Source organism: Urtica dioica, chromosome 10, assembly GCF_054948205.1.
Source record: "Urtica dioica subsp. dioica isolate 48M chromosome 10, U.dioica_male_clone48M_v1_H2, whole genome shotgun sequence".
In the NCBI taxonomy this organism is placed as follows: domain Eukaryota; kingdom Viridiplantae; phylum Streptophyta; class Magnoliopsida; order Rosales; family Urticaceae; genus Urtica; species Urtica dioica.
The window spans coordinates 4,184,093-4,207,843 of record NC_142765.1 but is presented as its reverse complement, the minus strand read 5'-3'; the positions used below and the strand labels follow the sequence as shown (position 1 = coordinate 4,207,843).

Genomic DNA, 23,751 nt, shown 5'->3' with positions numbered 1-23,751 from the left:
TAGTTTTAAAAAGAATTAATAATTTGTGTAAATTAATTTGGAGAAATTTTTATATTTTTATATTTTTGTATTATAAAATGATATAATTAATGTTGAACTAATTAAAAAAATTATTAATTTTTTTTATTAAATTAGAAGTTGGCACATGTTTTTTCATCCAATTTAATGGATGAAGTACTTACCACGCATCTAAAACGCAACATTAAGTATTATTGCCGACACAAAAAAGAATGAATATAAGTATCATTTTCGATAAACATTAAATATTTTTACCGCCATTAATCCTTCAATCAATTAGCACTTAATATCACCGCGTCTTACAAGCTCAAGTTGCGAGATTTAATCCATAAATATATTTTGTTTGTTCTGAAGAACAAAAGTGATATACAATTTTGAGAGAGAGAGATGATTAGTATCGTCCCCAGATGCATATTTCACACATGTATTTATATTTTTAGGTGTGTATCTGTGTATGTATGCATATTTGTATTATACGTATTTTATGTTAATGTGTGTGTATATATATATATATATATATATATATATATACATATATATATATATATATATATATATATATACATGGATTCGTGTTTTATATGCAACTTGTGTTTGTCTATACATATTTGTGAAAAATAATATAACACTTTTTGGTTTTGTTTGAAGGAAAAAAAAATGTAATATACAGCAATATTTCGATAAGTTTTGTAACAGTTTCAAAAATATAAATCCTAAATATAGTCACCAAGCTTATGTTTAAGGGAAAAAAAAAAAAAAAAAAAAAAAAAAAAAAAAAAAAAAGTGTTGTCAAACTCAATCAGTCGAGAGATAATTTACTGGTACGCAGCTTCACCTCCTCAAAATGTAGAGCTTGTTACATTACATGGAAGTTTCTAAAAACTGTTATCATATACCACAAAACAAACCATTATAAAGTATCAGAAAAATAGATTGTTTTTTTCTCTGAAACAACCATATCCGTACTCTGTTTTAGGTTGGTTTTCCCTTTGTTGGCAAATCCTAAACACCAGACTTGTTTCACTTGAGCTTATCTTGGATTCTTATACACCCAATGTCAGTGTGCAGATAGCAAAAAGTTAGATATTATTTTTGCTAAACATGTATCAAAAGTATAGGTCTACTAGGGAAAGTGGTTTTTTCCCATAATAACTGATTTTCATCCATTCATTTCAAACTGGTAAATAGCCACCAATTGGGGTTTGTAAATGTAACAAACGGAATCACACAACGAAGATGGCAAAATCTTTTACTCAAACAGCAACAATTACATGTTGTGTTTAATTCGGCTGGCTACGCTTGTGCAGCAAATTACAGATCTCCTTCATGAATTAAACTGAAAGAAAAAAGACCTAAAATACTAAGAAACTAGATCTTAACCAATTTAAAGTGTAGAGATACCTATTGCACTCTTTAAAATAAGATGGGCCAAAACAAATCATTATGATTTTTCCGGCAACGCTCGAGGTCTCCATAGCCCCACTCTGTACTTGTGTGTGTATTTCAGAATCAGCTTCCTCTGTAACACGCAGATCAAACAAGATTCTCAGTAACAAGTAAACCAGTTCTAGTAGAACATGAACTTAAGTAGATAAACTCTTCTAAAAACCAATGTTCCATTCTCATAAGAGAAAATAGCTCGAGAAGAGAGTTTATGACACTGGTATGACTTATGATTGATGATGCACTATTCAAGAAGGACTGATGAACCTTTTATTTTAGTTCTAAAGTGCTAACACAGAAACCGTAGTAGAAACCATAAAAAATAGATTAGCTATCAAAAGAATACGAGTAATCTGAGCAATCTATTTATATATGAAATCAAAATAAATAAATAGAACCTATGCAATCTGTAAGGTTGGCAGGTAGGAATTAAAATAATAGAACTATAAACTTAGCAATCTATTTAATTTGGTTAATATTTCCCTTAATTCATCTTGCTTCTCCACAAATAAACGCTTATAGCATCATTCCACAAGTAGAAGCTGATTTTCAACCGAGAGATAAACATATAAAAGATGTAGAAAACTAGTCTAACATGTCGAGTTTAACTTTTCGGAAAATCAATGTTAAAACTTTTCTACAGCACAAATAGTCTATAGCTCATATAATTTTACAGGTACAGGCCATTCCTAAATAGCAATCAATGTGAGTTTACGAGGTTTAACGGTATTCGCTGAGTTTAATTATCCCGCCCTACTTAAGTATTTAGACCCAAAAGACTTACATGCTTGCAGGGAATTCCGAGCTTCTTGAGCTTCATAGTGCGAGTGAGAAGAAATTTCTGAAAATCTCCAATCTCTGATTCGAGCTTGGTCACATGAGTTTCAACTCCATTGCCTACTCCTTTCAAAAACTCGGGTATTCCAACTTTCACTGCAACAAAACAATATATAGTAAAGCTTTTTGCCGACACTTGATTTGCAAACAGCTTATGAACTTTATAAAATTATGTTGATAAATTTCTCACTCTAGAACTAAATAGATGTGAATCGAACGAATCAAATTCAATAGCTGCCAAATGAAGTCAGCAACGATTACCAGATCAAACGAAAACTAGAACAGCACAGCTTCTTCACTAGCCATGTCATTCCCAAAAGAAATAAATCTCGAAATAGAAATTCGCTGTTTCGATTTTCTACGGAAATAAATAAACAAATAACGCCATAAAAGATAAAAACCCTAAAGTCAGAAATATTGCATACATTCATAAGCGATTCTTTTGGAGAAGAATCTTGAGAAACCAGGCGTGAAATGGCTCGAAACGATTGAAGCTTTGTTGAAGAGCATTTGATTCCAAGCCATCTTCTTCGTTAATCAGAGAATCAACCTCGCAGGCTTCTTGTCAATTTTTATTTTATTTTTTAATCAGAGGTTTCTTCTCAGTCGCTACGACGTTTTGGGGGGGTTTTTTCGTTCTATACGACGTCGTTTAGAATATGTATTCGAAATAGCACCAGCAAGCAAGCTATATTTATATTTTCACCCCGTTTCTTTATAATGTTTTTAAAATAGGGAATATTGCAGTATCCCTACAATTTTTACTTGCAAATCTTTTCAGTCTTTTTTTCATCAATTCACGACTTATTGGTACACAAACTTTCCAAGTTTTTTTAACTTTGTATGTATAAGAAAATTAATGATTCTTCTTTATTTATTTAAACAAAAAAAACTAGCTCAATATTCTTCTCCAGCTAATCTATACATTTGTATATGAAATTCTGATTAGACGCACAGATAAGATGTCGCACACAATGTGTTGACAATGTGTCCGACAACTTACTTGAGCACATATTATGGATAAATAACAAAACAGTGCAGTAAACAAAGTACACACGATATGGTTACCCAGTTCGGTGAAACACACCTACATCTGGGGGCACGCTGCCAGTGGAAAGGTTTTTCACTATCTTGTAGTCAATAGTACACACAAGGTTTATATCTGATTACAATCAACAAATCAATAAACCTAGAGACTATTACCACCAGTTATCACCTATTCAGGGACTCCCCCTGAATTTGAGCTCCGTCTCAATTCCACCCTTCGAGCAACCTCCTGGCTCGGATGACCTTTAGTCTTCAGCTGTACGTAAACCTTCAATCACAAGAACACAAAACCCAACTCTCACAGACACTCAATCTTTGTGGAATAGTGTTTGAGAGAAAACACCGCTTATCACCAAAACACACAGTCTCCCAGTCCGCCGGTCTTGCACGTCTAAGAGCTCTGAGTGTTTGATGAAAAACGTCAAAGCTGCTAAGGGAGAGCGAATGGCTTTTATAGCAGCTGTACAATCCTGGAAGGTATCTCGGGTTTCCTTACCCGGCCTCAAGTGAATATCACAAAGTAAAGACTCCAGTGAGGCGAATATTGTGCAATGAAGATAGTAACAGCGAGATATCTTGAAATGAAGGCAGAAGCAAGAAGATATCTCGAAGTAATGACAGCAGCAAGGCAATATTTCTTAATCAATTCACCAGCGAGGCAATCTGTCAAAAACAGGAGACTTGCCTGTAAAAGAGTCTGCACACAGGAGGAAAGATGTCATACCAAAAGAGGAAACATGACGACCGACATCTTTCCACACATCTTGCACTAAAAAATAAAGCCAATAAATAACGTATCAACAATCTCCCCCTTTGGCTATTTTTTAGGCAAGCACTTCCAAGACCAGTTCTCATACAAGCGTCATGACCAGCGAAGAGAGTAAAAAAAATGACCTTATGACGCCTCTCCCCCTGATTGCCTCAAAATAATACCAAAGGCAATGATAGACCAACACAGAGGGAGGAACAACAGCCTGTAAAGGAATGAGAACTAGAACAACAACATATCATTAATCAGCAAAAGTACGAGAAAACTGTCTTACAAAACATCCAGAGAGAACACTCAGTCTGAAACACAATCAACAGTAGCGAAGAAAACCAACAAAAAGATGTCTAAGAGGAAGTTAGATGTTACAGACCAGAACAAATAAACATCAACTAGAGGGATTAGAAACATCGTTGGTATGACCTTCAGGACCCTGTGAGTCGCTACTGACATCATCCTCTGTATCTTCATCATCAGAACCAGCAGAAGGACTCGGCTGAGAGGTAGATGCACCAACAGTGGTAGAGGAAGGAGTCATGATAGAGATAAGTCGCTCACAAGCGGTCTTCCTTCGAGTAGAGATGTCAATGATTTCCTTGAGAGCAGCAACTTCTTCCAACAGGCCTTTGAGAATATCGCTCTTGGTATTTTCCGGCAGGGGAGCAACTTTGATGGTACGACCAAGAGAGACAGAAGTTGCGACAGAAGGCATAACAAGATCTCTGGCATGTTTCCCTTCAAATAACTTAGGACTGAAAGAGAGTTCACTGGGAGGTTTACCTGTAATGTCATCAGCCCTTAGTAGATCTCTCTTCTGAGCCACTAGCATACCTGACAAGAGAGAGGGGAAGCCAATAGGAAGCTTCACGGCATAGGACTTAGCATGCTTGGCCAGGTGGTTGAACACAAACTCCCCAAAGTCGAAAGACGCCCGGGTGCCAATCTGATAAATGAGGCATGGCAGGTCAGACTTGATGCTTGAACCGTGAGAGGAAGGGGCCCAATTTGCAATACCAATTCTGTACAGAACCAAGTATTTCGCCGAGAGATCTGAGGAAGGCAGAGAACCCTTAGAAGGCCAGGTCTTCTTCTCATCGTTAGTGAGCTCTTTGGCAATCACATCCAAGGAGGGGAGCCGATCGACAGTGACAATTTTTCCTCTTCCCGGATACTCGTTGATGGCAGTGGAGGAGAAATTGACTATGCACTCTTTCACCAGTTTAGGATAATAGGGCCCGATTCCAGAGACAGTTTTGCCGAGTTGAGCATCGGACAAAAGTTCCATGATCACATCAATCTTCAGGGCTTCCTTAGACAGTTCCTTTTCCGGAAAAATAGATATGTGATAGACGTACCTCCATTTTCTGACGCGGTCTTCCTCATGAAAGGAGACATTATCCAGAGGGGCGGCGGGAACATCCTTGGGAAGCTTTTGACCTCCAACAGACTTCCTGGAGATGTGGGACACGAACTCAGGACGGGTATCTTCATCTTCCTCCTCAATATCCTTCAGAACATCTGGAATTGGCTCCTCAACAGTTTTTCCCTTCAGCTTTTTCTTGTTCAAAATCATCTTCACGGGTTTCTTCATCTTCTTCTTAGCAAGGATGGGAGTGGCAGCAGCACTTTCTTCCACCACCTTTCTTTTCTTCTTTCTCTTCTCCGACAGAAGAGTGGCAAGGCACACGTCGTCATCTTTCTGAACCTTCTCTTTCAGAGAAGCAAGAATATCCTTTTCAACATCCTGAACTTGTTTAGTCGTTCCTTCTTGCCCCGGAGAAAATGTTGGCACATCTTTCGCGACCTCTTGACTAAAACCCAACATGCCTCCAACGGCATTCACAGGAATAGGCTCTTGAGCATGGGGAAGCGAATTCCTATCCCTAGGAATATCAGTTGGGGTGACAGAGGCTACAGGATTACCTTGAACAATCTGGTGAGAGCTTTCGATGGGAGATCCACCGGTGAGGGTTTCTCCTTCTGGAGCATCATCATCTTTTCTTCCTTCATCAGACGAACTGCTGGAGCTTACATCTCTTGTAATATCGGTGATCGAGAGAGCGGCTTTCTTGAGCATGGCGCTTCTGACGGCGGAGAGGGATGGATTCTCAGGGGGAACTGATGACCCAGCGATTGCACCTCCGGCCTGACCATCGGCGCGTTCACTGGGGTGTAGTCCCCGTACCCTAACCCCGTGCATGTTGCTTTCAGCGTCCGGTTTCCTTGTCGCGACATTTTTCTTTTTCATTGTGGCTTTCACTTTTCTCTGATGGAGTGGTTGTGCTGATCCCGCTTCTGGTGCCAACCATTTTGAATAGAATTTTTAGAAAACTGTCACACAGGTAACCGTCGAAAAGGGTAAGCGAGCAAATATGGGAATCAAGGCTCAAGAACAGCGAAGAAAAACAGAAAATTTCAAAATTTGAACACGAGGTAACTTCCCTTTCTTTCTCGAGGAAAACGACGTCGTGATATAAAGTGGGCCTTGATCAATCTTAGGCCCAGAGAAACAACACTTGGCACTTTAGCCCTGCAAAACAGTCGAATGAGCCAACCAGATAAATGGGCCCATGAGAGAACTTTCACAAAAGGAATGTGAACAAGAATCAGAGAGGGGTCAACACAGATGATAAGACCAAAACTCCATCCGATAAACAGTAATTGCTATTGATCAATAACGCATAAACCAAGAGAGGATCTGAGACTTTCAAACCGGTTAGCATCCAAAGCCTTGGTGAAAATATCTGCAAGCTGTTTTTCGGTGTGAATGTATTCGAGTTTGATCTTCTTTTCTTCTACAAGATATCGAATGAAATGATGTCTGATCTCTATATGCTTGGTCTTACTGTGTTGAACAGGATTCTTTGAGATGTTGATTGCGCTAATGTTGTCGCAGAACAATGTCATGACATCTTGTCCAACATTATATTCAGTTAGCATCTGCTTCATCCAGAGAAGCTGAGTGCAACTACTCCCAGCGGCGATGTATTCAGCTTCAGCTGTGGATAATGAAACACAGTTCTGCTTCTTGCTGAACCAGGAGATGAGATTGTTTCCAAGGTAGAAACATCCACCAGAGGTACTTTTTCTATCAACCGTGCTACCTGCCCAGTCAGCATCACAGTATCTCACAAGCGTGGAGGAAGCATCACAGTATCTCACAAGCGTGGAGGAAGTATCATTAAGTATATAAGAGGCCAAAGTTGATAGTTCCTGAGATGTACCTTATGATTCGTTTGGCTTGAGCCAGATGACTAGCTTTGGGATTGGCTTGATATCGCGCACACACGCCTACAGAGTATGGTATGTCTGGTCGGCTGGCAGTAAGGTAAAGAAAACTGCCAATAATACTCCTGTAGAGGCTTTGATCAACAGATTCTCCATGCTCATCATTAGAGAGTTTGATGTGAGTAGCGGCAGGGGTCCGCTTGTGAGAAGAATTTTCCAAACCAAACTTCTTCACCAAGTTTTTGGCATACTTACTTTGAGAGATAAAGATACCATCATTCATTTGTTTGATCTGAAAACCCAGAAAGTAGTTTAACTCACAGACCATACTCATCTCAAATTCAGACTGCATTTGTCGGACAAAAAGGTCCACCATCTTGTTAGACATTCCTCCAAAGACGATATCATCAACATAAATCTGAGCTATCATGAGATTGTCATTCTCCTTTTTTCACGAACAAGGTCTTGTCAACTCCACCCCGGGTATAACCATTCTGCATAAGGAACTGTGTCAGTCTCTCATACCATGCACGAGGAGCTTGCTTAAGGCCGTAGAGAGCTTTTTCTGAGTTTATAGATATGCTGTGAAGAGCTAGGATCTGTAAACCATTTTGGTTGTGCTACATAGACTTCCTCATTCAGGTACCCATTGAGGAAAGCACTCTTAACATCCATCTGGTAAAGCTTGAAGTGCAGGTGACAAGAGATGTCCAGCAGGAGTCTGATAGCTTCAAGTCTCGCAACAGGGGCAAAGGTTTCATCAAAGTCTACGCCTTCCACCTGTGAATAGCCCTGCGCCACAAGTCTAGCTTTGTTCCGAGTTATATTACCATGTTCATCAGATTTATTCTTAAAAATTCACTTAGTTCCAATGACATTCACATTGTCAGGTTTAGGAACTAGCTCCCAGACTTCATTTCTTTCAAATTGAACAAGTTCTTCTTGCATAGCATTAACCCAGTATTCATCATCAATAGCCTCATTAACATTCTTCCGTTCAATCTTAGAGACAAAATAGAGATTACCAATCATCTCCCGATAGTTAACCGGAGGTTTTGGACGAGTCTTTATTCCTTCACTGATTTCGCCAATCACCTCGTGAGCAGGATGATTTTTCTGGATTCTTCTGGAAGGAATTCGTTGTTCAGTTTCAGGAGGAGATCCTTCATCTGGAATAATGTCGATCACTTTGTCATGAGCACCAGTCCTGACATTTTGGTTTCCAGAAGAGATGTCGTCCAACGAGTTTTCAGCATCTGTCCTGACATCTGTGTTACCAGGAAAAATTTCATCCTCATCATTAGTACTGTTAGTAACATCATGATCATCGTTTACCACCACATTTATGGATTCCATCATAGTCTTAGTACGTTTGTTAAAAACACGATAGGAACGATTATTTCTAGAATATCCAAGAAATATACCTTCATCACTTTTCGGGTCAAATTTACGCCGAGGATCTCTGTCAGCAAGTATATAACAAATAACACCAAAGACATGAAAGTATTTCACATTCGGCTTTCTCCTTCTCCATATTTCATAATGAGTGATGGAAGTACCTGGACGAATAGTAACTCTATTGTGAATATGGCAGGCAGTATTGAGAGCTTCAGCCCAGAAATGTGGTGGAATATCTTTGGCCAACATCATCACTCTAGCCATCTCTTGGAGGGTTCGATTTTTTCTTTCAACAATTCCATTTTGTTGTGGTGTGATTGGAGCAGAGAATTCATGGGCTATCCCTTCTTCAGTACAAAACTTAGCAAAGCTCATGTTCTCAAATTCCCTCCCATGATCACTCCGAATTCTGATCACTTTGCCGATGCTCTCTCCTTTTTCTCTCTGAACCTTCTTACATAGAGCTTCAAAAACAGCAAAAGTGTCAGATTTCTCACGAATAAAATCAACCCAAGTGTACCTGGAGTAGTCATCCACACACACAAACAAGTATCTCTTCCCTCCAAGACTCTCGACCTGCATCGGTCCCATCAGATCCATGTGAAGAAGTTCCAGAACACGAGATGTGGTAAGATGTTGCACCATCTTGTGAGACTTCTTGACCTGTTTCCCAATCTGGCATTCACCACAGATTTTTCCTTCAATAATCTTCAAATTTGGGACACCGATGATGGCTTTCTCAGAGACAATTTTCTGCATGCTTCTGAGATTCAGGTGACCAAGCTTTTGGTGTCACCGCTTGGTTTCGTCAGCTTTGATCAGGAGGCAATTGTTGTTTGGTACGGGTGACCACATGTAGCAGTTGTCACGTGATCTGGTTCCTCGCATAAGTTCATCTTGTTCCTCATTAATCACCACACACTTATCACGAGTAAAATTGACACATAAGTTTAGATCACAAAGCTGACTAATACTGATAAGATTAGCAGTAAGTCCTTCTACCAACAACGCCTCAGTCAAGCAAGACATACCAGGATAGTTTAACTGACATTTACCCACAATTTTGGCTTTTACTCCATCTCCAAAGGTAACATGACAGTTAGAATAGGGTTTCACGTTGGTCAGGAAGGTGTGATCACCTGTCATGTGACGAGAGCAACCACTGTCGAAATACCAGTCACTCCCGGTGGATGCACTCAGAGATGTGTAAGCAATATTGGCATGATAGGACGTATTTTTCACTCTCCATTCCAGCCGAGTAGAAGGTTGTTGACGAGGTAGGACATTCCTGTAACTGGACTTTTGCTGACGGACATTTCTTCCGTATAAACGATAGCAAAAAGGTCGAATATGACCCTTTCTACCACAATAATGGCATACCCAACGAGGTCTGTTGACTAGAGACCTGATTGGTCCAGAGAGATGAGTCTGAGGAAAAACATGTGTATTGTCATTACCAGATGGTTGAGGCATGTTTCGCGACATCTGGCCAGTCTGCTTTTGGGGAACGAACATAGTCTGGGATGATGAAGCTCCACGGGTATATCCAAGCCCCTTCATGTTCTTCGCAGGTTTGCCAATGGTGAGGATTTTGTCCAGGCTGTCAGTCCCAGAGTTCAGCATTCTGACTTATTTAGTCATTTGATCAAGTTCCTCATTCAGCCGACATACTTCCTTCTTCAGATCCACAATCGTCTCTAGAAGCCTTGCCTTATCTTCAGTCAGAGTAAGAATGAGAGCACTCTGTTTGTCGAGAATCTGAGATTCCTCAACCCATTTGGTGTGCAAGGTATTGTATGCTTCATTCATAGCATCGTCATATAGTTCTTCATCAAAAACATATTTCTGAGAGCATTCACCAAATTCATTAGTGGACTCATGAGTATGGACAGATACAGTAAAGGCTACAAAGTTACTTATCTAATCTGATTCGCTATCTTCATCTTCTTCATCCGAGAGAGTAGCGTTGAATCCTCTTTTCTGTTTCTTGAGGAAGTTGGAACACTCCTTTGAATATGTCTGAAACCTTCACATTTGTGGCACTGAATGCTTTTGCCTTTGCCAGATCGTTCACCACTTTTACTATTCCTGTGAGGATTAGCATTCTTCTGGAATCGTTGTTGGAAATTGTCCTTGACATCTTGCAAGACATTTTTCTCATTCATCTGGTTGAGTCTTTTCATGACCCTGCTATAATTTTTTGCAAGCATAGCTATAGTATCGTCAATATCATTGTCGGAGTCTGAGTATACCTGTTCCTTTTGTTCATGAACAGAGCTTTTGAGGGCCATCCCTCTGTGTTTCTTTTCCACCTTAGGAAGGGAGAGCTCAAAAGTCATGAGGGATCCCATAAGCTCGTCGAACTTTAACGTCTTTAGGTCATGAACTTCCTCAATTGCCGTGATTTTCATTTTGAACCTAGGGCTCAAGGCTCTCAGGGTTTTTCGAACAAGATCTTCGTCGGTCATTGGTTTCCCGAGAGAATATGATTCATTGGCAAGATCACGGATGCGAACGTTGAACTCAGCAACAGATTCATCCTCGAGCATCATGAGGGCTTCAAAATTGGTTGTGAGATATTGAAGCTTTTGCTCACGGACCTTTGTAGTTCCTTCATAGGCAACAGCGAGGATTTCCCAGGCCTCTTTGGCACTAGTGCATGTATTTATCAACCTGAAAACATCTTTATCGACTCCATTAAATATAGCATTAAGAGCACGAGAGTTACCAAGGGCCGCCTCATCTTCAGTGGGGGTCCAGTTCTTTTCGGGTTTTGTGCCAGTACGGGCCCCTTTGTCATCAATAGTCACAGGAGCTTCCCACCCGTGTATCACAGCTTTCCAAGTTCGGCTATCAAGGGACTTCATGAATGCGGTCATGCGTGTCTTCCAATAACCATAGTTGGTTCCGTCGAGTACTGGAGGGCGATTGACAGAACCTCCCTCTCGGGAACTATCCATAATAGGTAATCAGAAAAAAAAATCCAGGAAACCACCAAAAAGATCAAGGCGCCTGCTCTGATACTAATTGAAATTCTGATTAGACGCACAGACAAGATGTCGCACACAATGTGTTGACAATGTGTCCGACAACTTACTTGAGCACAGATTATGGATAAACAACAAAACAGTGCAGTAAACAAAGTACACACGATATGGTTACCCAGCTCGGTGAAACACACCTACATCTGGGGGCACGCTGCCAGTGGAAAGGTTTTTCACTATCTTGTAGTCAATAGTACACACAAGGTTTATATCTGATTACAATCAACAAATCAATAAACCTAGAGACTATTACCACCAGTGATCACCTAATCAGAGACTCCCCCTGAATTTGAGCTCCGTTTCAATTCCACCTTTCGAGCAACCTCCTGACTAGGATGACCTTTAGTCTTCAGCTGATGAGAAATATATAACTAAAGAGAAAACTTGGTAAAGAATAATCCCAGGATTCTTCAACAGTAAATTTTTCATCACTCGTGATCCCCATTCTTTATATTTATATGTAAATCCAATACTTTAGTAGAATAATCGCTAGTGCTCATTGAAATCAAAATTCATCTTCACCCAATATGAAGATAATTCTCAGACCACGTTACATTTGTTTAGTGTGGAAATTATAAATATTAGATCCCCGTAAAAATATGCTTCTTTGTCTTGGTGTCGCAGTTTTTTATTATTATTATTATATTATTGGTAGGTTAAAGACACGTCTTCAATAGAATTTAGAATCCCATATGCTCTTATCAAATGAAGTAGATTGGAACAATTTTTTTTCCCCACATTTGAGAATGCGAAAGGAATTGCGCCAATAAATTTGTGGGGTCATTCGTCGACTAAGATTTGGCTTTGCTTGGGATTTGTGTCCAAGTGAAGAGAATAGATAGCTCATCATACTGTTGTAACTATCATTATGTGTGACATCTCTTTAGAAAAACAATAAAATAACAGAATATAAAGTACCCTCTGCTTATCCAGCTGTACTATCATTTTGGGGGGAAAAAATTGATGTCTATATCTAAAGATTCTAAACATATTACAACTAACAAGAGAAGGCACAATTGAAAGAATAGTGTGTGATAGTGATATGACATACTCTAGTCTAGACATACAAACATCTTCAATTCTCAGCCTACGTTTTTTTTTTCTTTGATGCATCGAATAGGTATACAGAGTTAAAGAAAAACTAATTCTGACCTTTTTTTTTGTTTCGTATTAACTTTTTAAGGCCTTTTTAGCTCGTTGGAACAGTGCATAGCATTCCATGCTCGGGATTATGTTCCAAAGGGTACATAGTTGTGCCTCCGCAATATTTCTGATGGTCGGTCGCTTCCTTTCTGATGTTTCCGATGCGCTTCCTTTGAGATTGTTTCTTTACAATTGAACAAGCGCTAAGTGGATCTCTAGATCCTCCTCCGATCCTCCTTTACATTCGGAAAAGAATTAAACAAAAACATCAGGTAACTGATAGTCTACCTCTACCCAACAATAAAATAAAATAAAAACCAGAGAATCTTTGACTGTGTGGAAATATGTATCGTATATGAGGCCTCACGGAATTTTTACATGAATCAATAAAAAAAAAACTGCCTATTTCGATGAGTATTTTGGTTACCTTAGAATTTTCTCTGCTGCGATTCTGGCGGCTCTAATTGTACTGGGGTCCGGTACCCATTTCACAACACGATTTGGATCAATTCGCATTGGAGAATGAATTCTGATAAGCTAATGAGTCGGAACAAAAAAACGTCAAAGTTAGCACAATATCAATGTATAAATGCAAAATTAGATGCTCTATTGTCTAACTAGCCTAGCCTTTTTTATATTTATATACAAAGAGACATGTCTAATAGGCACCCGAGGACTTACACCTAAGCACTCCATCAACTGGTAGTAAGCCCTTCCATGCAAAGGAGTATGGCCTTGGCGAGATTCCGAGAAATATCTGGTCCTGAAAAATGTGATCAACAATTGCCTCTTATCAAAATTATAAACGCCGTATTTGTGAGAAGTTTTTCCAAATAAATAGCTGGTAGAAATGGCAACTCTTACCATTCTTTATAGCCAGGGTCCACTGTGAAACCATACATATCAACCGAGTCACAAATAGAGAGAGCAAACTCAAGAGCCTTGAGCCCGGTTCCTTTGGCTGCAGAACCAAACGAAGCGCCCAGCATAAGATACACCGGGTTTGTAATTGGGATTTCCTGCATAAAATAAACCCAAAATACTAATAAATAAATAAACAGGAAAGTAGCAAGACAGGAAACACTATATTTTTCAAATGAATGCATGGCAGGTCAAATGACTCCGGTTTCTGCGTATATACATACAAGTACGGGTATCTTCGTACAAAATGCTGTATTACTTCACATTTAAGTATTTAACCAACAATTGTCATAGTGATAAATTAAGATCTCCAAACAGCATAACAGCTTACTAAACGAGACTAGAAGAGATTATAGACAAACCCGAATCATTTTACTCATAATGTCATGTATAGTTGTTTTTACTATCAACGCCTCCTTCCTCAATTCTGCATAATTCAGCCCGTGTAATTAGCCGATTTATAAAATGTATTTTGAGATAATAAAACGACGTGGTCCATTTATTACCATCCAACTCTACAACTTTATCAAGAGCTTTGGCAGAACCTCTGTTGAGGAGACGAAATGTACTTTTTCTACCCACGTACTCAGTGTAGTTCTGCAAAGTAATAATAGAAAAACAGAAATATGAGTGCCGAGCAAGGAAGTACATAAAGCATCGGAACTTGCAAAGACAAAGGATAGCATTAGCCTCACCTGGATTGGTGCACCGTTTTCTCTAAAAACAGCATCGTAAGTATCAATCTCCCTTCCGAATTTTGTTTTCAAAAGATCTCCGGAATTCCCAATAACGGCACAACGGCCAAATTGCCGTGGAACATATGGAGGTGTTTCAGGGAGGACAAGTGAGACCTTCTCTATGCAAATGCGTCTATCCTTGCAGCGGTTTCTGCAACAAAATAAATGAACTATATGAAACTGACATTGCATATAAAAGTACAAACTACACTAGAATGACATTGCATATTTCTGTAATGGTTGAATCAAACCAATATAGTACAACCAATCTATCGCGTATTACTTACAAATTTTGTCCTTTATTAATCCTACGCCAAGCATAATCCTCCCAACCATTTGGCAGAGCATCAATGAACTCACGTGTCAGTACGGTTGTACTATTACGAACCTGGCCAACCAACAGACTGAATAACAAATCAATTGAAAATCATAAAACTAAATCTTTAACGATAAAGACTAAAAGAGCTAGACATTTCCGAACTAGCTATTGAAATTTAATGACATGAAACAAAATCAACCAGAAATGAGTTCATCCAATGTGCCTATGATGTCTAAGTAACATTCCAGTAAACAAGTATGCAATAGGATGAACTTCATAGGGAAAACCGACCTGTTCCCATGTAGCCACAGCTTCGCAGATGTTAAAATCATACGACACACCTTCAAGTTCACCGGTTTTAGGATCCTTCTGATTATATATGAATCAAAAGCACACATTATTTCAGAGATGGAGACCAATCATATCGTAACATTTGAACCGAATCACAATCAGTAAAATATAACCAATACTATGCCGGATTTACCCCAAAAACAAAAACTAAAAACCTAAAAACTAAATATAAGAATATCATAAATCTGTTCTACACAACTTACAAGCACACAACATTATTAGAATCGTGTACGGAAGACATAGCTCACCCATTTGGGAATGGTGTCACTAGGAAACTTCATTGTCACTTCACAATAGTCTTTGCCACTAAAAGCTTGCATACCAAGTCCATTAGCACTCTGCATAATTACAATACATAAGCAAATAAAAACTTAAAAAAAAAAAAATGCATACATATTTTCTTGTAGCATAGACATGAGAACATCGATCACAGTTCACCTTGGAAGCTATCAACCAGTTAAACTATAATGATCATTTCGGTGAACTAAATCACGAACTCTAGACCTAAAATCCTAACAAAGAAATAAATTTCAAGCAAATAGAAAAATTCTCCACAGAAAAACTCACCACGCACTTTTGGAAACCTGAATGCAAAGACCTCAAAGCTTCCGAATCCTCGTCCGAGAGCGAGAATCTCTCATCTGTTGACCAGGCAATGATTAATAAAGCAAAATTGACATCTATAAACGACAAATGCCACATATACGTATACATATAGATATACAGAACCACACAGTATACATACGAATGGTTGAGACACCGACGATGTAGATGAATAGAGCCGCGAATCCAGATGTCATGGAGACCACGAACGCTAGTTGCAAAAGCCTCATTTCCCGCCAATTTAGACAGATTCGACAGTCAATGAGAAATCGTACGGACCTGAGTTTTTTTTTTTTGGCGGAGATCTAAAGCTATTTTCCCTAATTGCTTTGGTTTTTGCCTCCGGATCTGAGAGAAACAGTGTGTAAAGTCACTCGAGAGAATTACAAACAGTGAAGGACTAGAAGAGATCGCTGTTGCAGAACCGAGCTCTGCAAGAAAGAAGAAGACGTTTGATCAGTTGGGCCATAGCCCAATCATATGAGATTTAAATGCGCCGTAGTTTTTATCTTATTGGGCCGTAGATTACTATATAGAAATTTTCTTATTAAAAAATTAATAAAAATTATAGATCTAAGGGATTATTCCTATGACCTCCACAATGATTTTGGACCAAAATCAAATAAGTTCAATTTAATCCTAAACTATGACTATCTATTTTCTTTAAGTACAAAAATACCCTCAATAACTCACTGTGACTTTTTATTGATATTAATACAAATAAGTTCCAATGTTTATTGACATTAATTTTAAAAAAAAAAAAAAGGACCAAACAAAATCCATAACAACTCAGTTACACACGGCAAAAAAAAAAACAGCATACACGGTCAAGTCTCACGGCCAAGTCCAAAAATCAGCAAATCCATGGTTAATTCATCCAAAATTCGAAAACAGCTCAAATCAACAATCCCAAGCATAATTCCAAACACAAAATTGACTCACAATATCAACAATTCTCAAGATTATCAAAACCCCCAATTTCTAATGAACATACCCTGATTTTTCGGCCAAAATAATCAAAATAATCTCCGACGCTGAAGCTCCTGGGAACGACGGTCATGGCCGCCGAAGAGCAGCCCATGGCCATCCCGGCTGCGGCGACCTCGAAGTGTCCGCCGGAACAGCCCGCCATGGATTCCGCGTAGAATTTCTGTGGGTTTTAAAGTTAAAAAATCAAAGAAAAAACGATTCTCGGGATTCTGGATAATTTTGAAAAGTTTCTGAATATTTCTGGGTTTTCGTTGAAGATTTATTGACGTTGATGTCAATAAATATGCATATTTATTGACATCAATGTCAATAAATCTTCAAATGAATTTTCCAGAATCGTTGAAGATAAATCTTCAACGAAAACCCAGAAACGTTGAAGATTTATTGACATTAATGTCAATAAAAATGCATATTTATTGACATTAATGTCAATAAATCTTCAACGTTTCTGGGTTTTCGTTGAAGATTTGATTCTGGATAATTTTGAAAAGTTTCTGAAAATTTCAGGGTTTTCGTTGAAGATTTATTTACATTAATGTCAATAAAAATGCATATTTATTGACATTAATGTCAATAAATCTTCAACGAAAACCCAGAAATTTTCAGATTTTTCTTACCCAATTCCTGTGAAATTCACTATCCTCGGTGGGTTCTCTTCCTTTCCCGGCGTTCGCTTCCCGGTCGGTCTCCACGGCGACGCTCGGCGTTCTCGTCTCCTCGGTGGGTTCTCTTCCTCTTCCTCCGCGAGCTCAACTCCGTCTCACTCTCACTCTCTCTCTCTCTCTCCCGAATTCTCGTTCTTCTTCTTCCTCGCTCAACTCGGCGACAAAGCACGAGAACCCCAAACTAATTTTAGGGGTTTGAAACCCCCGTGATAAGCCTCGACGGAGTTCTTCTTCTTTTGGACGCAAGAGAGAGAGAGAGAGAGAGAGAGAGAGAGAGAGAGAGAGAGAGAGAGAGATTTTGAACGAAGAAGAAGAAGAAGAAAAGAAACGCAGAAGAAGAAAAGAAATAAAGGATAAAAAAACAATGAGAAAAAATTGAAAGAAATAAAAGGATAAAAACGTAATTGTGTAAAAAAGCAAGTCATGTTTTTGGATTAAATTAGAGATATTGGATTTTGGTCCAAAACTATTGTAAAAGTCATAGTTTAGGAATAATCCCTAGATCTAATGTCACAGTATTTCAAATAAAATTGTAAACAACAACAAAGAAAATAAATAGATAAAAATTTAAGAATGAAAAATACGATATTCTAGAAAATGCTTTTAAAATTAGGCTTAATAGCCTAACAAAAATATTCATGTTTTGGAAATAGCCAACGTTTGCAAATTTTTAGAAAAATAGCCAAACAGCTTAGGTGTCATAAGTGATAGCTAATAAAAATTATTTTAATGACCATAATTTTTAAAATTTGTCACTTTCGCTCCTAGTTTTAAATTCGTCGTTTTTTCTCTCCTACTTTCTTTCCTACATTTTTTTCCATAAAAACTTCAAAAATTCATATATATCTCATACGTACTCGAAATTGAGTGATTCTAAATCCTACGGATTCGTAACGCCAAGATCTCCAAAAATAGATCCATTGTGTTTGATGAAAAATCATATTTAATGCGTCATGTTTACGTGTTTTTTTAATGACTTTTATTTTTGAAAATTTTCAGTTATTTCCATATCTAAGGCGCTATAACGTGATTTTTCTACATCTATATCATTAAAAATTATTTTTCATCCAACACAATGAATCTATTTTTTAAGATCTCGGCGCCACGAATCCGTAGAATTTGGAATCACTCAATTTCGAGTTCATATGAGATAGATATGGATTTTTGAAGTTTTGATAAAAAAAAATATTTGAAAAAAATAGGAGAGATAAAGTGACGAATTCAAAACAAAGAGAGAGAAAGTGATGAATCTAGAAAAAAAAATGACTAAATTAATTTAGGGATACATTTGGAATTTTAACTCATTACCCCAACTGCCAATTCATACATTTGACTATTTTCCCATAATTTTCTAAACGTTGGCTAAATTCCAAACGTTAAAATTAAGATGACTTAGTTAGTTACAAATTTCTTAAAATAATGTAGCTCAAATACAAATGAAAAATAAGGCTAAATCAAACAAATCTTTTTGTGCTTTAACCAATATTTTTTTTTTCTACTTTGACGATGAATTTGTTATTTTTCAACTGACTGTTGATCTATCCCAATAGAAAAAATTAATGGTACAAATAAATATCAATTTGAATCTTATTGATTAGTAAAATGGTCAAATTTATGTTTCCAAAAAATTTTTGACAATTAGGATTAAATTTTTTGACGATTATTATAAACAATTTATCACTTTTAAAAAAATTAATCTTGAGGTCAAACAAAATTTTGAAACCAAATTAATGTACATTTTGATTATTTCACTAATTAAGATAAATCATGACTATTTTACAAATTAAAGATTGACTATTTAGTTACATCGCTCATCTCAATATCTAGTTCCTGACTTTGGGTAGGCGACCCTAAACTCAAAATAATTTTGTTATATATGTATTTGCCTTTCTATTATTACAATACAAAGTTTACAAACTCATCAAAGGACACTTATCTGTCGGTAAGAACTAAGAACACTTTGATAAGACAAACATAATAATACCCACGTCTCAATGTTTGAAATAATGATTTTTACTCTCAAGTCTGGTCCAGAAATGCCCTCTACTAGCAGTAAAATTAGCTACATCTTTTATCATCCTTTTTAACCATGTACATTATTAAAAAAAATTTACAGAGATCTAAAACAAATAAAGAAATAACTCTATGCCCTACTGTCCTGTATTTCTCATAAAATGTCCTTATCATTTTCGTAGGCTCCAAAAATAGTGACAAGAGAGGCTAACTCATAATTTTCTCATATTTTGGTGCATATATATTTTCCTAATTTTATTTATTTATTATCATTAGATAATTATGCTATAATTTTTATAATTATTTTTTTATGCAAATTGACGATTCCAAAAAAAAAATTTTACACAGATGATTCAGAAAGTTGTGCTATGTTCAATTCATATGGTTTTTATTCTGTATAGCAATGTTTACATTTCAATTTATACCATGTGGCGGTCAGAAAACCATACCTCCCAAGGGCTCTTCAGCTCATAAATACCCTATCAAAAAGTAAAACAAAAAAAAAAAATCAATTTATTAAAAAGTGCTAGAAACTAAAATATTTCATGTACGTTGTTCTCTAATTTTACATTTCTTAAGTATGTTTAAATTTCATTTACATTTATTTTTTTGTTGCTGTTCACATCCATCATGTAAGGGAACAAATTTTTTTTTTTTTTTTTTTTTTTGCGTGAAAACAAACATGTATATAAATGTCTATACAAGTCCGTACAAATTTGTTTACATTAGTTATCTGTGCTTAAACTTTGTGACATGTTTATAAAAGAATCAAAATCTAAAAATAAAAGTACCGGAATAAAAAGTTAGTAAGTGTTATATCTGAATTCAAACAGATCAATGATTTGACCTGGCGATCTTTGAATGTGTCGGATTGATGCAATTTTCCGTATTTTAATTATTTATTTATGTTCAACTTCCATAAACATATGCTGTCTCTATGACATGTTAACTTATGCCGATATTTTAATTGCGTGAATAAAGGGATTTGAACAGAAATATTATTAGTTTAGAAGATTTTTATTAAAATCAACTAAAAGTATAATCAGTATAATCACTATAAGTAAAATTTGGAAAGAAAAAAGTTTTTGTACAATTTTATCCTTGTATTTAATTTTTTTTTTCTCTTTGTTTTCCTTTTCCCTCTCATCTCTAGCATTCTCTTTCTCTTTCCCTGCTCTCTTCCTCTCACGATCCGGCTATATCGTCTCTCGTCAGCCCTAACTTCCTCTTGCCAATGCTAAACTTAGTGTTTTAGATTTAATTTTTGTGTTTTTGAACAATTTTAAATATTCAAACAAGTCCAAATTTGATGACATATATATCAACAAGTCTTCGAACAAGCTCAGATTTGTTGACATTTTTGATGATTTGTTGACCGATATGTCAAAAAATATGGGCTTGTTTGAAGATTCAAGTTTTCAACAAATCTTCAAACAAGCTTAAAAACTCCACAAAAGGGTTGGTGTGGAAGCAAGAAAAGCAAAATCGAGCGAGAGTTATGAGTGTCGTATACTAATCGAGGGTGTTGGAAGTGTTGACAACGACTTTCACGATAGATCTGAGGTGGACGAGATCCCGGCCTTCGACATCGCGGCTTGGCTGAAGGACATGGTGACGGAGATGGACTTCGTGGTGAGGAAGAATAAAAAAGAATAAATGAGAAAAAAAAATGAAATAAAAGCTAGTTTGGACATTCTATATTGAGCCCACTAATAGCTAGTTTTGTCTTGATTATACTTTTGGTAAAGATTTGTAAACTACTAATATTCTCGTACAAAACCCTAATGAGAGATGTTAACAAGTCGATAATGTGTACTTTTACTAATATCACCAATTACTTACTTCATAAATTATACGATTGAAAATAAGAAAAAAAAATATGCTCGCAATAATAAATTTGTATATTTTATATTTGTTATTAAACAAAATTAACATAATGACCGACAATGTCTTTTTTTTTTTTTTTTTTAGAAATGCACTAAGTTATCTATTAGAAATTGGGTAATACACCCATTGATACAAGTGAATGACATCTTAGACGTAACACGAACCTAAATCGGAAATAAATTTAATACTAAATACATGATTTGCTCTTATTGTGCATACTTACGACAAAGCAAATGATAAAAAAAAACACATTAAAATTAGAGCACTCATTTGGCTCTTTCGATATGACCATATTGGTTGATAGATTGATCCAAACAACCACAGTCATGTGACTATGAAGAAAATGATTCTTCAACTTATATAGACAAAAAGATAATTGTTGATGTGATAAATCACACCAAAACAGTCACGACAAATTTGTAATTAAAATGGGTCTATTTAGATTTGTAGATGGGCCTCAATTTTCCGCAACAAGAATAAATTCGATCTTTTAAAGAACTGGAAATTAAATGCGTAATTTAAACGAAGATGAAAACAGAATGTAAGAATAGCTCGGAGCTTTTGTATTAAGATCACTCGTAAAAAGTACAAAGATTTGATTTTGATAACAATAACAATTTCGAGAAGGTAACGTGCCCAAAAAGGGCCTAGTTGTCATAGATTTATAGTCCGAGAGGGGGAGCTAGCGAGCTCAGGATCGTTCGGGAAACGTCATGCGTCAGTTGGAACTCACTACCGCATATCAAGACACCTGGCACAAGAGACCTATTCATGCGAGTGGCGTTGCGAATTGGTCTTGCTAACGAGCTCTCGTTACCCGAGTCTTCAGGAGACAGTTTAGCTAAGGATCAATCATGTCGACAGGCTGGTGCCTTGATTAAACCTGTTAAAACCAAATGGCATGGGCTTGAGCCCAACAAACTTGTATTGGGCCAAATCCCTTATGCGTTAGATGGAGGACGAAGTCCAACATCAACAATAATAGAGAACTCAAATTGGGGTGGTGGAAGACAACTAATATGTCTCCAATCCAATACAAGACAAACACAATATGATAACAATAAACTTGATCTAATAACGCAATAAAAAAAATTTAAATAACAAGCCTACACCTAGAAATAAAAATCATATAATAACCAAAATAAATCTCTCGTGTACCTTATATAGAAACAACCATATCCAACCACCCAATATAACACACACTGGAGCCATCTTTGGTGCACCAAATCTGGAGCACCGGAGCGATGAGAGCAGTAGACTAGCTGGCACATCCAGCTCTATCTTTGTGACTCGTAAACGACGAAGAATGCACCAAAGGAGAGACCATATCCCAATATGACTCTCCATATCCGAATATTAAAAGGCAAGTTGTGCAAGTAACGAAGACATCGAGGATCTCCTACCCCCGACCACAGAAGAACTCCATCGTCTCTGATGCAGAATATTCAGCGAGGTCAAGGATCACCGGCGGCCCCCATGGAGGTGAAGAGCATAAGAGAGAGTTCAAATGGAGCATGAAAGAGACATTCAAAACTCCCCATTCAGGTCAGAGACGACTAGTGTTGGCGTCTGTCTTCCATGAAGAGGGCAACAAATTTATTTTAGAAAAAAAACATAAGATTTTTATTAGGAGAAAATGGTTTAGGAGTGAGAAAAATATTGAAGTATAGAAGTGACATTGTTAAAATGCACGTTCAACATTAGTTACACAAAGTTATCTTAAATAAATATTAGTTGTACCAAAAATAAAATATCGATAATAATACTAGTAATGATATTCTGATTATATCGACTATCAACTCATGTATGAATTATTAAGCCATATATACAAAATCCAATACGGATACAAATTTATACCATCGGACTTTGATACATATATACCCATTTTTGTTTATATTATGTTTTAACCATTTTCTTGTTGAAATTAATCATATATATTCACACACTTACTTTTAGATCTTCGATCGACATAAGATTTGGGTCACCAAGACGAGAGAGAGAGAGAGAGAGAGAGAGAGAGAGAGAGAGAGAGATGGCGCTATATGGAACAAAGGGAAATAGAAACAACAAGTGGGACTAAAGTTCGCTTCCCACACCTAATTTTGAGACAGCCCATGCCTCGGCTTCATGGAGAGAGTGAGATAAATAATATTAGACAAACAATCTCTCTCTCTCTCTCTCAATATATATAATATATACACATAAAGAGACAAATAAAAGGGACAAGGGAATTGAATGGGGGCAAGGAAAGGGTCCTTACCATGGGGGGTTGCCCTTCTTGTGGGCCCCACAGCCCGGCCGGCCCCCCGACCATGGCTTCCGCACCGTCCCAAACCACCGC

At 37.2% G+C, this 23,751-nt stretch overlaps 2 protein-coding genes across 2 annotated transcripts; both read right to left on the bottom strand.

Moving 5' to 3' along the window:
• Window positions 1-1,241: 1,241 nt before the first annotated feature.
• LOC149383153 (uncharacterized) lies at window positions 1,242-2,902 on the bottom strand. The gene is made up of 3 exons (XM_089628981.1): window positions 2,724-2,902; window positions 2,246-2,394; window positions 1,242-1,537 (listed from the first exon to the last, which is right to left on the bottom strand). Exons 1-3 carry the CDS (start codon window positions 2,821-2,823, stop codon window positions 1,460-1,462), a joined length of 327 nt encoding a protein of 108 aa, XP_089485107.1. The 5' UTR covers window positions 2,824-2,902; the 3' UTR covers window positions 1,242-1,459.
• Window positions 2,903-12,681: 9,779 nt separating this feature from the next.
• Window positions 12,682-16,269, bottom strand: LOC149383152 (Glycosyltransferase family 29 (sialyltransferase) family protein). The gene is made up of 12 exons (XM_089629512.1): window positions 15,998-16,269; window positions 15,820-15,893; window positions 15,501-15,590; window positions 15,193-15,270; window positions 14,870-14,970; window positions 14,541-14,733; window positions 14,352-14,442; window positions 14,208-14,272; window positions 13,789-13,943; window positions 13,606-13,687; window positions 13,352-13,461; window positions 12,682-13,160 (listed from the first exon to the last, which is right to left on the bottom strand). The coding sequence occupies exons 1-12, from the start codon at window positions 16,083-16,085 to the stop codon at window positions 12,971-12,973; spliced, it is 1,317 nt and encodes a 438-aa protein (XP_089485638.1). The 5' UTR covers window positions 16,086-16,269; the 3' UTR covers window positions 12,682-12,970.
• Window positions 16,270-23,751: the final 7,482 nt, after the last annotated feature.

Coding starts and splice junctions, on each gene's coding strand:
- LOC149383153 (XM_089628981.1), bottom strand. CDS start 2,823: ATGGCTTGGAATCAAATGCTCTTCAACAAAGCTTCAATCGTTTCGAGC. Junction 2,395..2,723: donor CAAAAGAATCGCTTATGAAT/GTATGCAATATT, acceptor GTTTTGTTGCAG/TGAAAGTTGGAATACCCGAG. Junction 1,538..2,245: donor TCGGAATTCCCTGCAAGCAT/GTAAGTCTTTTG, acceptor TGCGTGTTACAG/AGGAAGCTGATTCTGAAATA.
- LOC149383152 (XM_089629512.1), bottom strand. CDS start 16,085: ATGAGGCTTTTGCAACTAGCGTTCGTGGTCTCCATGACATCTGGATTC. Junction 15,894..15,997: donor CGTCGGTGTCTCAACCATTC/GTATGTATACTG, acceptor CCTGGTCAACAG/ATGAGAGATTCTCGCTCTCG. Junction 15,271..15,500: donor GTGACACCATTCCCAAATGG/GTGAGCTATGTC, acceptor ATATATAATCAG/AAGGATCCTAAAACCGGTGA.